The sequence below is a fragment of the Python bivittatus genome, unplaced genomic scaffold (genome assembly GCF_059951505.1).
Source record: "Python bivittatus isolate LINGU-HERP-01145 unplaced genomic scaffold, Pbiv_v1 ctg000980_np1212, whole genome shotgun sequence".
Taxonomy (NCBI): domain Eukaryota; kingdom Metazoa; phylum Chordata; class Lepidosauria; order Squamata; family Pythonidae; genus Python; species Python bivittatus.
This window is the reverse complement of record NW_028277125.1, coordinates 14,382,203-14,396,347: the sequence shown is the minus strand read 5'-3', so window position 1 is coordinate 14,396,347 and position 14,145 is coordinate 14,382,203. Positions and strand designations below refer to the sequence as shown.

Sequence of the window (14,145 nt, the reverse complement as noted above, 5' to 3'; positions counted from 1 at the left end):
ACAACCATACCTTGAGTCCCTCCCTGAAAAATGGCGATATCTCTGTCCTACCACCTTTCACAGCTTTGTAAGGCTTGAAAAATACAGCACACTTACAGCCTTCCGCCTCAAAATGCAGTCTAATCTCCAGCGATTCCCTTCCACCACAGGCCGCTTCATGAATATTTCGGGGCTCAGCCTGTAAAAAAGGTAGAAAAACAAGTAAGATTGGCTGAAAAATACACACAACCATGAGCATTTCTCAGTGGCACTGCTGCCCACTTTATTGCACTTCGAGTCCTTTGAATCTGAAATGGACATGAACAGATTCCCCAACCCACACAGTTAAATGAGAGAGTCTACCAGCAAAGAAGACATCTATTCATTTTTCCTTCTATTACAGTATAAAACAACAACCTCCTTAAGACTGAAAGTCTTTTTCCAGCATTGCTGATCCTCCCCATAGAAACTGTAACAATTTGGTGTGGAAAAATCTTTCTGTTGCCTAGGTTCTAGAGACTATCCTTTGTCTTACATATTTTATTCCTCATTCTAAAAGAAAGAATTTCAAAATTCTTGGGGGGGGGATCAAAACAAAAAACAGATTTGGAGGGAGAAACTCTGCTTTTATTCTCCTTTTTTTAATTCTTTTTTTTCCCCCCAGAGCTGTAAGAGATTGCAAGGAGGCTGAGAGAGAAATGGGAGGAATGCTAGACTGACACAATCCACAGATGGGAGAGGAATTAGGTAGCAGTTGGTCTCATCAATAGCAGCTCATCATCCCTGAGCCGCAGAAAGCTTGGGATGAAGATTTTCAAAAAATTCAGAGATACCACCATAATGAACTCACTAATCGAACAAGGCTGCAAATTCCTATTGTAGTTTCCAAATTTCCATATCCTACTATTATGGAATCCTTGCATGAAAACACCTAATTGAAGTCTGTGTCATTTTTCCTTCCTTGATTGTGCTCTGCTGTGAAGGCCTGAGATGGGCCTTCACATCTCCACTGGATGCTGCTTATTGTCGGGTATGCCCTGAAAACAGAAGAAGCTGCCTGATGCCAGTTACATGACTTATCCCTCTAGCTGAGGACTGCCTCCACTGATCAGTAACTCCACTGACCAGTAACAGCAGGGACTCAGGCAGAGGACTTTCAGATCCTCTGCTGTTTGGTAGGAATGTGAACTTGGAATCTCCTGAATGCAAAGCAAATGCTGTGCCATTCAGCCTTCTCAGCCTAGGGCTGCCTCTCCAACCTACTGTTTTTGATCCTGATCCACAGCCCTTCTCAGGTGCCTGGCATCTATTCAGCTGGAGAGTCTAAAGACTGACCCTGTGACCTGCTGCATATAAAACATGCCACATCCATGTCCACAGCCCAGTCACATTCTCCCCTCATGGTTGCTTACCCAGTCACATTCCAGGCAGCACATCAAATCCCATCGGACCTGCAAGCTGGGTAAAAATTAAATCCTTTTCCCTGTTGTCAGCAAGCTAGGGAAGTGACATATTTCTTAAACAGAAAATGAGGGTGTCTAAGTCCTGTGTAAAAGCAATGAGCAGTCACAGTGCATTTTTTAAATAACAATTTTTCAAATTGTAATTAAAATTAGGGAAATGGGTCTGAAGGCCCACTCTGGATGGCCACTATGGAATTGGGATGGTCAACCAATGTGCCACACAGAATCAGTGTAATAGGTTTGTTTAAGAAAATAAGAGGCACCATCTCCACACTGTATGTATTCTTCAAGCCCACAGGTGTCTTTACTGTTGGTAGTCTCAAAATATTGAGAACATTACTTGAACAGTTCCTCCACTGGATGAACAGAACACCAAACCAGCACCCAACCAGTGCTCCATTCTCCCTCCACATTCATACTTCATGCTGTGTTCATTTAGTGCTTATAAAATAATCTGAGCAGTTGCTATGAGGGGAGAGCTGAAAATCTGGAATACTATATACAATCCTAGGTCACTATATTTGAAAGAAGTATAGAGAGAGGGCAACCGGAATGATCAGGAGGTACCAGCATGTCTCCTATGAGAAAAGACTAGAACATCTGGAACTTGTTAGCTTAGAAAAAAGGTGACTAATTGAGGCGATTGAGGTGTAAGAATCCTACATGGCATGGAGAATGTGGAAAAAGGAATGTTTTCTCCTTCTCCAAAAATTCTAGGACCCGAAATCATCCAAAGAAAGTGATTGAAGAAAGATTCAGAACAGGCAAAAGCATATAATTAACCAGTGAAATTTATTACTACATGACATGATGATGGCTATTAATTTGGAAGGCTTTAAGCAGGGATTGGGTAAATCTAAATCAGTTATGATCTCCAGACTGGAAGAAAAGACCTCTAAAGACCAGCTACAGAGTAACAATGGTGAGAGAGGTTTATGTTGCTATCTCCCAGAAGCCTCAACCCAAAAGCAGCTGGGCCTTGGCCTAATCCCAGTTCTTGTTTTAATCCCTCCAAGCTCTTTTCTTCCAGTCTAGAGCCAACACTGGAGATGAGGTGATATTAGGGAGAAAAGCATCTGAACATAACACTATTTACATTTTTGGGCTAGTGCCTCTTGTTTCCCCCCCCCCTCCCCTCTTGTTTTAAAGTGCTAGGCCTCTTTGAGGGTCATCTCTTTGAAGTCAGTATTTCCCACCTCTCAACAAATAGGCCACAACTTCCCTTGAGACTCACAATATTCATAAAGATGGGAAAAACAAGTTATCAAAAGTTTTTAAATGAAGAACAAAAGTTACAATACAATGTTTTAAAATCCACTGACACTTTCCATTTCTCTTTTGCAAATTTGATATCTGCCAATGCAATGACAACTTTTACAGTTTTCATTCAACAGTAATTCAATCCTGGTTGTCTTGTCTTTGTCTGAAGGTGGAAGCTGAGCCAGGTTGGGTTTAATCAGTTCCGGGATGGGAGACCACTAAAGAATTCCAGGGCTTTAAGACTAGGCTTGAAAGCTGCAAAAAACTCCCAGAAGATGGCAATAGCAAACCATTTCCATATTGTTGTTGGTTGGGACATATCCATGATGTCACCAGGAGCTCAGCTTGACTTGAAGGAGCCCAGTTCAGCATTACCTTTACCTTTTATTGTAATATAAATATTATATTGCAATAAAAGATTATATGTGAAGAAACCCAACATGTGTTGCTTAAAAAGTTCATGTTTACGTGGGTCCTTTGCTTGGATCCAAACAGTCAGTTGAACTCAGAATCTACTTTATAAACACCGTGGTTGGAAAAGGTAATGTTGGGTTAGATGTCTCCATTCCCTACTCTTTCACCCTTCCTTTTCTAATCCTGTAGAAAACAGCACCTAAGGGAGCCAGTCAACAGCTTCTTCTATTCCCTTCCCCACCTCCAATTATCTGAACACTCTTTTTGTGACTCAGGTTTCTTAATTTACTTGTTTTTATAATAATAGTAGACAATACAAAAAATGAAAGTTATGTTGTAAACTTAGACTAAGAGTTTAAAGCAAATTTATATTTATATCTGTTGTAAAAGAAAGTCAGAAATCATTTTTCTTTTGTATTTCTTTTTTTCCTTTTTCTCTCTGCACTTTTTCTCGTTTTCTTTTTCATTCTTCACCTTTTCTCTTTTCTACCTTCTATTTTAATTATTAGTTCTTGTTAATTTTATCTCTTTATTTTAGAAATCTAAAAAAGTTATTAGAAAAAAAGGTTTCTTAATTTACTTGCTAAATGTTCAAGAAAGGCCAAAAAGAAACTTTCCATTTTTAATTCTTTTCCATGCAAAAGAGACAAGCTGAAAAGCAATCATTTCATTAAAGCAACTTCTGTTTGATTATAAGTTTTGGTTGGTTCTTCTTTGTTTCCTCAGCCAAGTGTCCTGAAAAGACCTCTGAAGCAAAGTCTCTCTTATTCTCTGTCTCTTCCTCTGAGACGGTTGTTTTTGTTGCCAAACCATCTGGTCCCGCAGTTAAGTTTCCATGTGAAAGGACCCTAACAGTGCCACATTATAATTAAATATTCTAGAAAATACCTTGGGAGGCTTAGAAGGAGGCTGAGCAGGGAGGGTGGAATCTTATCATGTCAGTTAAATACTAACCACCAATCTGTGATGAAAATCTCTTCCTTGGCTGCTTCCATGGCATTTGCCACATCTTCAAAATACCCCTTGGCATTTACATACCTAGAAGGAACGACAAAATTACTTAAATAGGGAGGACTGGGATTTCCAAAGCAAGAGGCAACAATATACTTTTTCGTTTTTTCTATTGCAAGAATCACAGAAAAGGAGGAAATGCAGAAAAGAAAAAGAAGTGAAAATTGATTAGGGGAGGAGAAGAGCTCTCTGTTAGGAAAGACTGTAGCAATAACTGTAGGACTTTTTACTCCAGAGCTAAAAAGAGGAACAGACATAATGGAAATATGTGAAATCATGCATGGTGTAGAAAATGTGGAAAGTTTTCTCTCATCTCACAGTCTGAAACGATGGGTTCATCCAGTAAAACTAAATACAAAGAAATTCAGAGGCAAAGGAAGTATTGCTTTATCCAATAGATGGTTATACTAGGGAAACGGCTGTCATCAGACATGATAGTGACCAGCAGTTTCGTAAGGGACTTGTACAGTTCCTAGAAAACAGGGCCATCAGTGGCTTGATGGCTACATGTTATCTCTGAATCACAGGCAGAATAATTAAGCATCAGCTGCTGGAGAGCCACAGCAGAAAAGATCCATGGGCCCCTTTTACACACTTTTGAGGTTCTTGGACGCAACTTGTTGTCCACACAAAATGCTGCTGTGCTAAATGGAGACCTGATCCAATTATTATGTTTTTAACAGGGGTGTGATAAACAAGTCAATGGTTAATCGATGTTCTCATATAAATCAGAACACCACCCTCATGGCTACTTTTAAGTAAACAAAAGTACCTTGAAAGTCTGGCTTTATTATCATAATGGAGATTTAAGTCCTTCAAGTGCAGCCCATCCACATTTATAAGTATCTTGAGGACAGCAGTTCTCCCTTGGATACCGGCCACTATACAAGCGCAGAAATGCTAATGGCTTAGACATAAGCACAGATATCAAGGTGGCTATTTCTGCCCCCCTCCCCCCCGCAAAAGCCCTGGCAGAGTTCCTGTGCCACTAACAGTTTGCATTATGGGAAGAATTGCCACAGATGGTTCATCACTAACATAGCCATCTGTGTGTGCATGTGGCAATGCATGTATATATGTGGTAAATGATGATCTGTGCATCATCAATTTGCAAACAACGTGATTTATGTACTTGGGACAGACACGTGACACAAATACATAATTGCTTCATTACTGTGATGCCCGCATGACCATTGTTGTCTTGCTACAGACACCTACGAGCGCTGGATCTGTGTGCTATCAGCGGCTCCTAAAGCAATGGAACATCTTCTCTTACCACTTGGCTAGTGTGTTCTCCTGGATGGCTGCATAGGAACCAAATCTGTGATGTTTGAGGAAGTTCTTGCCATTTTTCTGAATGAATTCTTCTATTCCTTGACCCCACCAGAGAGCATGTCGGTAGCTGTTGCACTTCAAAATCAGTGACCTGGTTGTGTATGGGAAGAAATAACACAGTGCAGAAAGGCATGGAGAAAAGAAAAGAAGAGGAAACTAATATTCAACTTCACCACTTCCTCACTTGCACATGATCATCATTTGCCAGAAGCAACCAGCAGAAGATTCACAACTTGGAAACCACTGAATTGTAATGTTCAATACTGCAGAGGGATATTCCCATGTGGTATAATATGAACTTCTTACCTGGAAAGATTATCAATTCGTAACCCATATTTAGTTTCGGTCTCCTTCTTGCCAATCTTTATACTGAATTCTTTATCTACCAGTAGGACGAAGGAAACAGCTCCACTATCTGGCTTCATGTACAATAAGAAAGAGTCTTTCACCACTAACCACCTGGGAAAGGAATACAAAAGACAGAAAATCAGTAGATTACATCGATAAAACCCTTTTCGATTTATCAGGCATCAGTTCTATTAACATTTAAAGCATCTAAACAATGTTTGCTATAATCAGAACAGGATTTTTCCCCCCAGACTATTCCCAGAAGCAATACAATTTGCTTGCTGCATACTCTGTTCTATATAATATTTTCTGTGAACTGCTTCACTTAACATATCCATTCTAGGCAAGTTGAAGCATTGTTACAGTTAATCCTCCTCTGAATAGAATGCAAGTAGGCAATTTTCACAATCTAGTTCACTGAGGTGTATCAACAGTTGATAAGCATGGTTAATACCCTCCCAATTTAGAGGTGTGATATTTTGTTAAGTAACACCAATGAATCATCTAAACCAGCTTTGTCTAGCCTGATGCTTAAGACTGGATATTTATATACTCCATTCCCACTGAATTCAACTTACTTTTAGGTTTCACTTGATATACTCTCTGATTCCCATATAACAAAAAATCTAGAGACTATGTAGTCAGCTAAGATATTGTTGTCTGGGCTACTGTATGTATGCAGTGTACTGCCAGATTCATTAAGATCATAACTCCCCAAATTCCCAGCCACTTGGATATACTCTCAGATATGTGTTAATTAAATATCTAAAAGATGCATTCACAGAACATACTAAGTTTGGTTAAAGTTACCCTTTTTTGTTGTTTGATTGTGTCTTAATGTATTGTTTAGCTAGTTGTTTAGTTTATAGTTCCTTGTATAACTCTTTTTTTTGTTTGCCTTTGAGTCAGTGTTGACGCCTGGTGAGTGCCTGGACATGTCCTGCAGCTTTCTTGCAAGATTTCCGAAAGTGGTTTGCCCTTGCCTGCTTCTTCCTAGGGCTGAGAGAGAGTGACTGGCCCAAGGTCACCCAGCTGGCTTTGTGCCCAAGGCAAGACTGGGACTCATGGTCTCCTGGTTTCTAGCTTGATGTCTTAACCACTATACCAAACTGGCTCTTGTATAGTAGAAACCCAGAAAATGAGTTAATTCAGCACCAGGTTCTATAGTCCTCCATTAGGTGTGGAAGCCAGCTGAGTGACCTTGGGCCAGTCATTACCTCTCAGTTCTAATTAGTGTCTACAACAAAACACTTCATTGCATCCTGCGTTGATAACTTTGCTATAAGAACTAGGCGTGCACAGTGTGGACAAGCCAAACACTAAGAAAAACAACAACTGGCTAGGAATTCTGAAATTGGATGTCCCAACATAACAATCAGGGCTGGTAGCACGCTGTGCAAGGCTGGCCGGAAATGACATTTTTATGAATGAATTCTTCAGAAAAATTCTGATGAGGCCACTGTGCTAAGAGGTGGGAGGTTCTAGCCCTGGACAAAACGTCTTACTCAACTAAAAGTAATCCAATTCCCAGTTATAAGGATGTATTTTTGGAAACATGACTGCCTTTTATTACATGTTCTAAAGCAACCCAAAACTGATCTTCCAAACCTGAAGCAGCATCTTTTCTCCCTAAACAATGCAGCTGTCAGAATGTTTCTGCCTTATATTTCTGTGGCCCCATAGACTTCCTCATTATCCCAATTTAATGTGGGTGCTTTTTTGCCCCTTGGACTGGACTTTTTATTGGACTAAAGTTTTTACGCTTGCTCTTTTCTGGTCCTGCATCTGTGAGTTTCTTGAAGGAACTGTCTATGTCTTTTCTATGTCTATTTCTCCAATTTTGTAATTCAAAAATGAAATTTCCCCCCAGCCAAGTGGAGTGGAATATTCCATTCTGACACATTTTCATGTCTATGCAAACCAGGTTGAAATTTTCCTAAGCAGTAATTAGTAGCTAGGCTCTAGAGTGACTCACTGGGTCTTCTGAGCTTCAAGGCTCGGAGTGACTCAGAAAAGACACATTCACTATGGTGTTCTGGTAACATTAAAGCCACCAGGTCAGTCTAGGACTTGCTTCAACAATAATAGTTTTCAATGTTTGTTTGGCTAGTGATTCCTGGTCTTCAACATCTGGACCATCTTGTTTTGAAACGCATATGCCCATCATTATAGGCTCAACACTTTAAAACTCAGAGTTACCATTATGAAAGCTGTTTATAAAAGCCCACTGACTTAATTCCATTAAAGTTTACAAAAAGGAGACCGCAACTTTAAAAGTTTAAAAGACTTCAACTTTGAAAAGATCTACTGTCAAGCAACAGGCTGTGCAGTGGAGAGAGAGAGAAGTTTGAGTGTGTGTGTACACTCATACACACACACATGCACAACTGGGGTAGGAGAAGACGACTGAGCAGATTTTGCTGTGTTCAGTGTAGACTTCCTAAGTGCTGTGGGAGGAAAGGGGAGGAGAATGTCTCCTGCTCAAGCTATTTTTACCATGAGGGTACGCACACACATACTAGGAATACTGAAATGAATGCTTTGCAAAGCCAGTTCTCAAAATGGATGCATTTTTACTCCAGGAGGAGGGAGAATGGTTCACCGTTCTCAAAACATGGCCGGGGAAGAGGGCTTTCTCCAGACTCCTTCATAAGGACTAGTAACACCTTGTCATTTTTTGCTACGTTGCTTTGCCTTTTAATGTTTGATGTTGAGCACTGCTTGGCAGTATTGTTTCTTGATACAGGAAATGACACATAAACAGGGAACAAATCATAAACATCCTCTGGCCACATGCTTTCCCTGCGTGAAGTTCTTAACTCATGAATTCAGAACATGCGTCATGGGAGCCATTCAAACTGTTCCTCCTCACACGCAGGGCCAGAACCGGTGTATTTCTGCACTTCGTCGCTGCAGAGCCATCCGTTTTCCAAATCACCACACGTGCCAGTTCTTCATGCAACCTAGAAGTGCTGTAGTGATGCCATCATTTATAGCAAGGGGTCAAAACTAAGTCTGTTTGCTACTTAGGAAGAAGCATCCATCTGTCAACCACTAACATTTACCGATTCATTGTGGTGTCCTTTTCTGCCGCAGAACAGCCTGCCCCAAATCATTTCTGTATTATGGCCAAGAAAATTAGATGACATATCCATGGAATTACCCAGAGCTGAGCTCAGCGTAAGCTAGGGGGCCCCTGTACAAGATTGTGTGAGAATCTGGGGTAATTGCACAAGATTTTGTGCAGTGCATCAGGTGACTGCCCTGAAATCCTGTGAAAATTGTTACTTTTGTGAGCCTTTAGATAGTATTAATTTCAACTTCAAAATTATTTAATTTCTAGGGGGGGCGGTGAAGAATGGGTGGCATGCTGACTGCACGTACAGCAAGTTCTACTATTTTCGGTCCTCAGAAGACAGCTTTTGTCCCTTTGTTTTTGAAGCCTGAGACTTGATGTACTATAAGATGCAAATGGGCAGCTGAGGACATTCCAGGCTGCTTGCTGGAGACAGTGATTTGACGGTGCCATGTACTCTAGCACATCCAGGACAAAATCTGCATTGTCTTCACACTGCAAATTGAACTGAGATTTTGTGAAGTGTGTCAGGACACCCCAGTGCTTTCCAATGAGAACAAATATCCAGGAACAGTAGGCAGCGTTACCCAGTCGACTGCCAAACTTGTACTGCCTCTTTCTTGAGTCTACAAGGGACAACATTTTTGTAAAGAAAAAAGAGGAAAGAAAAAGGCTCAAGATACTGTGCTATTGAAAAAGAGAAATGCTCAGACAATTTAGGCACTGCTGTGGCCATAACCACGTCCATTCACAGAATAATCGCTTTGAGTCTGATGGGATTTATTTCCCAGTGAGTTTGTTTAGGAGGAAAATCACGAAGCAAAAGATGACCAAGAGTAAAGTGGCACTGAATTTACAGGATTTGAGGAAGGGACAAAACAAACTCAGAGCTCTGAGAGCGTCTTACAAACTGTAAAGTAACTTAAATCCAGGAGAATGTTAATAAGAAGGTTAATATTACTAATGTTACTATTAATAGTAATACAATTTTTGAAAACTACCTATCACCATGAAAGCCAGTTTGGTCTAGTGGTGAAGGCCCCAGGCTAGAAAGCAGGAGACGGTGAGTTCTAGTCCTGCCTTAGGCATGAAAGCCGGCTGGGTGACTTTGGGCCAGTCCCTCTCTCTCAGCCCAACCCAACTCACAGGGTGGGTGTTGTGGGGAAAATAGGAGGAGGAAGGAGTATTAGGTATGTTTGCCGCCTTGACTTATTTATAAAAATAATAAAGGTGGGATAAAAAATCTAAAAAAAAAAGCTGCATAGATTCAACCGGTCTATTAAGCACTGAATGCCTGCCATCAAAATCCATTAAACTAACAAAATTAAAAGCTATCTATAAATATCAAACACTCATATATACACTGATCCAAACTACTGAAAATTAAATCCATAGTGTTTCAGTCTTAGATCAGTCTTAGTGTTTTGGGAGTATGTTCCAGTAAATAATGGATGCTAGATCTGCAAATCAACCCTAAACACACGTTCACCTGGCCAAAGGACATCTACAAAATTTAAATCACGATAGACTTTAAAAAGTAGCCTCTCGTTTTGTTCAGAAGGAAAAGCAACCCATTTTCAAACTGCAAGGAAGCATTTCAATGCTTTATCTCATTTTGGATTGTGCAAGCAGTAGATATGATGTATGCAATATCTCCATGAATTAAGAATGCAGTCCTAATGAAAACTTGTGCCAACTGGAGAGGGTTAGTATGAGGTGAGTCATTTCTGCCAGCTGAAATCTCCTTCTGTGAAGAGGAGACCTGCCAAGAACACAGAGAGATCTGCCAGAGAAGAGCTCCAACTGGGACAGGGGAAGCCAAGGGGCATATTAGATCAGACTCAAACCCCAGCCCAACAAGGGAGGCACCCATACAGTGCAAGGGAAGGTCAAGGACCATCCTAACTCAGGGATAGGCCAGATAATGGCCACAGCAGAAGTCTTTCCACAGATATCTTTCATGGATCTGCAAGCAAGTGCAAGACTGTAGCCTCACCTTTATTTCCAGAGATGCCTTTGGGCCCCACTTGGGCCCCAGAGACATTTCAGAAAATTAAAAGGAGTTGGTGGCTGCCTTGAAACACTTGTTTGAAGGTGGACCCATTTCTGACCAAGCGAAGAGGCTGTTCCCAACTGGAGAAACCATAGTTAATATGTAGAATGCCATTCCTACCTGCTGGCAAGCCTGAAATGAGGCTGTTCCATACTTTACAGGTGTACACCTTAACCTTATATTTAATTGATTAATAAATTGCTAGGGTAGCAGCTAACCTGAAGTGTGACTTACTCCATTCTTTTGTAGGAGGGTGTCTTTAATCCATTAATTAATCAATGAAATCTTCATTTAAGCAGAAAAATATGCACTCGTTATTCACCAAGTCTGTAAGTAGCAATAGTATTAAGAATGACTTTGTGTGTGTGTGTGCCTTCAAGTCAGCATTGTGTGTGTGTGTGCCTTCAAGTCAAAGTCTAGTCCTGGTGACCACCTGGACTAGACCCTGCAGTTTCCTTGGCATGATTTTCAGAAGTGGTTTGCCCTTGCCTTCTTCTTCCTAGGGTTGAGAGAGAATGACTGGCCCAAGGTCACCCAGCTGGCTTTGTGCCTAAGGTGGGACTAGAACTCACAATATCCTGGTTTCTAGTCTGGTGCTTTAACCACTGCACCAAACTGGCTCTCCGTAATAATGATAATGGAGACTTATTAACTGGGGGCACTATCTTTAAAATTAAAATGTTTTGAACTGATTAATGTACCCATTTGTCAACCAAACACAGCATTTCTAATATATCTGGCACTCATGCTATGCCTGAATACAACCTCCATCCATCTGTGAGTCTCTGTACCAACTTTTGCACAAAGCAGACAGGTAGACCAACTTTTAGCCTTGTTGTGAAGCAATAATCTATACCTGTAATTGTTATTTATTTTTTAATTTAATCAAAATTTTCTTTTGTTCTACCCACTCTGGATAGTATATTCTGAAAAAAAGCTGTGTCCCCTACCCCTTGCCCCCAATTGTGTTATAAATTCCTTCTGTTTCTGCAGGGGAAAAAAATGGTTCTTTCTGAAAGGAAAAGGGACAAAGCAGAAAAGCATTAAAAAATGGCCACTGGAACTTGAATAAATGTGAGCTATGAGTTATTGCCAGATAAGGGGATTTATGAAACTGAATGCAAATGAGGTTCAATTTAATATATACAAGTCCATCTGTCACCAGTTTTGCATCTCTGACTTTAGGTGAGAGTAATATTATTCAGGTCTTTCCCAAATGTTTCTTCTGCTTAAAACACACAAGGCAGCTGTTGGAGAGCATAAATTATTTGTACCACCTGCAGCTTTTTTTTTTTTTTAAAGCTACCCTTCTCTGCTGTTAATACATTCAGCATAATGCTGGAAAAAAGCATTCAGAAAGAAATTCAGGATTTCCATAAAAGTACCTTTTCGACCATCGGTAGCATAGCCTTCCTTGCCCACAACAATTCAAACCAGGAATTCGATGTCCTCCAGATCTTTTCATAATCATGCCTTCTCTGAAAGCAAAGAAAAGAGAAGGGGTGCAATGATTTAGCAAGTTCTTGAGAGAAGAAAAACCTATTCAGGAGTTTTGTCTGCTTGATACCACTGAGAGGATGTTAAATCTTGCAGCTTTTTCAACCACTTTCAGCCATGAAGAAAGGGAACCCCAGTGCATCTCCTTTTTCATATCAGGAACCATTCCCACAATTTGCCTCCAATATTTATTTGCAACACTTATTTATACTGTTTATTTGTCAAGCTGTCAATAAATCCAATATTAAAACATCATTAAAACCAATCAAATTTGATAGAGTGAAAATTGAAGTAAAATTAACATAAAATTCACTGCCCCCTTCTGAATGAGTCTTCAAGCCCCAAAAGCTTGCCTGAACCTCTTCATTGCTATCCTGAACATGCCAAACATGGGATTCATATGGATTTAGTCCCAAAAGGTTAGGGCTGCCACTGAGAAGATGGGCTTCTGGACTTCTCTTCCTCTAAACTCACAAGGCAGGGGTACCCACAATATCCCGTCCCTGGCTGAACAAATAGGATGGGCAGAGTCTACCTGGAAGAGATGGTTCCACAGATAACCTGGGTCTTAGCCCTAGGACTTTATGTGTTAATACCAATACCTTGAATTGGATGCATTTACACAAGTCCAATTTATGGTTGGCTGACAATGAATGCACCAGATCATGCTGTAGCCTAGTTCTACTTCTCAGTGAACTTCTTAAATGGGTGGCTTGTTTAAAGTTTTCACCTGCTGCCAACCACAGAAATAAACTTAAAACTAAGCATGGGTTCTTTAAGATTTGTTTCTCGGATTACCAGCCAGAGGCAAATAACATAATAAATATGAAATAAGCCAGCAGGAACTTTTGGAGAACCACGTGGGTAGATGAGCTAATACAATCAAGCCCATTCATGACTGACTATAAAGCTGTGCTTGTCTTAGATTTAGAGAACCATAGTGCTAGAAGCAGATGTTCAGGTCATCAAATCCAATCCCCTGTCCAGGACAGAAATCCAATGTTCCTTGACAGAAAGCTGTCCTGCCTCTGCTTGGATATATCCAGCAAAGGAGAGGTCACCAACTTTCTGGGTAATGTTGAACTGCTCTTAGCATTAGGAATTCTTTTTTTAAAGAATATCCAGTTAGAATCTGCCTTCATCTCCCTGGAGTTCATCTTGACTTGTGGTGATTCCATGGACACATTCATGTTGTTTTCTTAATAAGGTTATGCAAATGGCTTGGCATTGCCTTCTGAGATGATTTCTCCATTTCCTGGTCTACCATACTGCCCTGGTACTAGCCTGGTGCAATCCAGGTGCTAACCAGATCCTCTTTAGTTTTTGAGGCAAAACAAGGTCACCCTGTAGTTTAAATCCATCAGTCCTTGCCCTAGCACAAGTTTTGGCTTTCTTTTGCAATGCCCATTCAGGTTCTTAGAAAGTCTTCTCATGTTTTCCATAATTGCCTTTCCTAAAGACTAAGATATACATTTCCCCCAGTTTTGGGTCACTCAGATGTGCATTTAGAACATATTTGATTGACTGCTTTATACATCCCATTTTGTGGGACATAGTGGCTGTGTTCACATGGCATGCTTTAATCAAGATATTTAAAGACAGTGGCTGTCTTCATCCAACATGCTAAGCTTGGTTAGTGTTAACTGTGGCACATTATTTGTGTGTTAAGTGTGTTACAAAACAGCCATTTGGTTAATGTATGGGTTAAT

The 14,145-nt window shown here is 40.4% G+C and overlaps 1 protein-coding gene across 2 annotated transcripts in view; it reads right to left on the bottom strand.

Annotated features, from left to right (window-relative positions):
• The window catches only part of PLD1 (phospholipase D1), a 150,955-nt gene that overhangs the window by 47,113 nt on the left and 89,697 nt on the right, over positions 1 to 14,145 (bottom strand). For both annotated transcript variants that reach the window (XM_088132618.1, XM_088132617.1), the window contains exons 8-12: positions 12,325 to 12,417; positions 5,769 to 5,921; positions 5,404 to 5,553; positions 4,071 to 4,154; positions 97 to 178 (exon numbers count right to left, since the gene is read on the bottom strand). In XM_088132618.1, the coding sequence (XP_087988744.1) occupies positions 97 to 178; positions 4,071 to 4,154; positions 5,404 to 5,553; positions 5,769 to 5,921; positions 12,325 to 12,417 (562 nt within the window). The remainder of the gene's footprint in view (positions 1 to 96; positions 179 to 4,070; positions 4,155 to 5,403; positions 5,554 to 5,768; positions 5,922 to 12,324; positions 12,418 to 14,145) is intronic.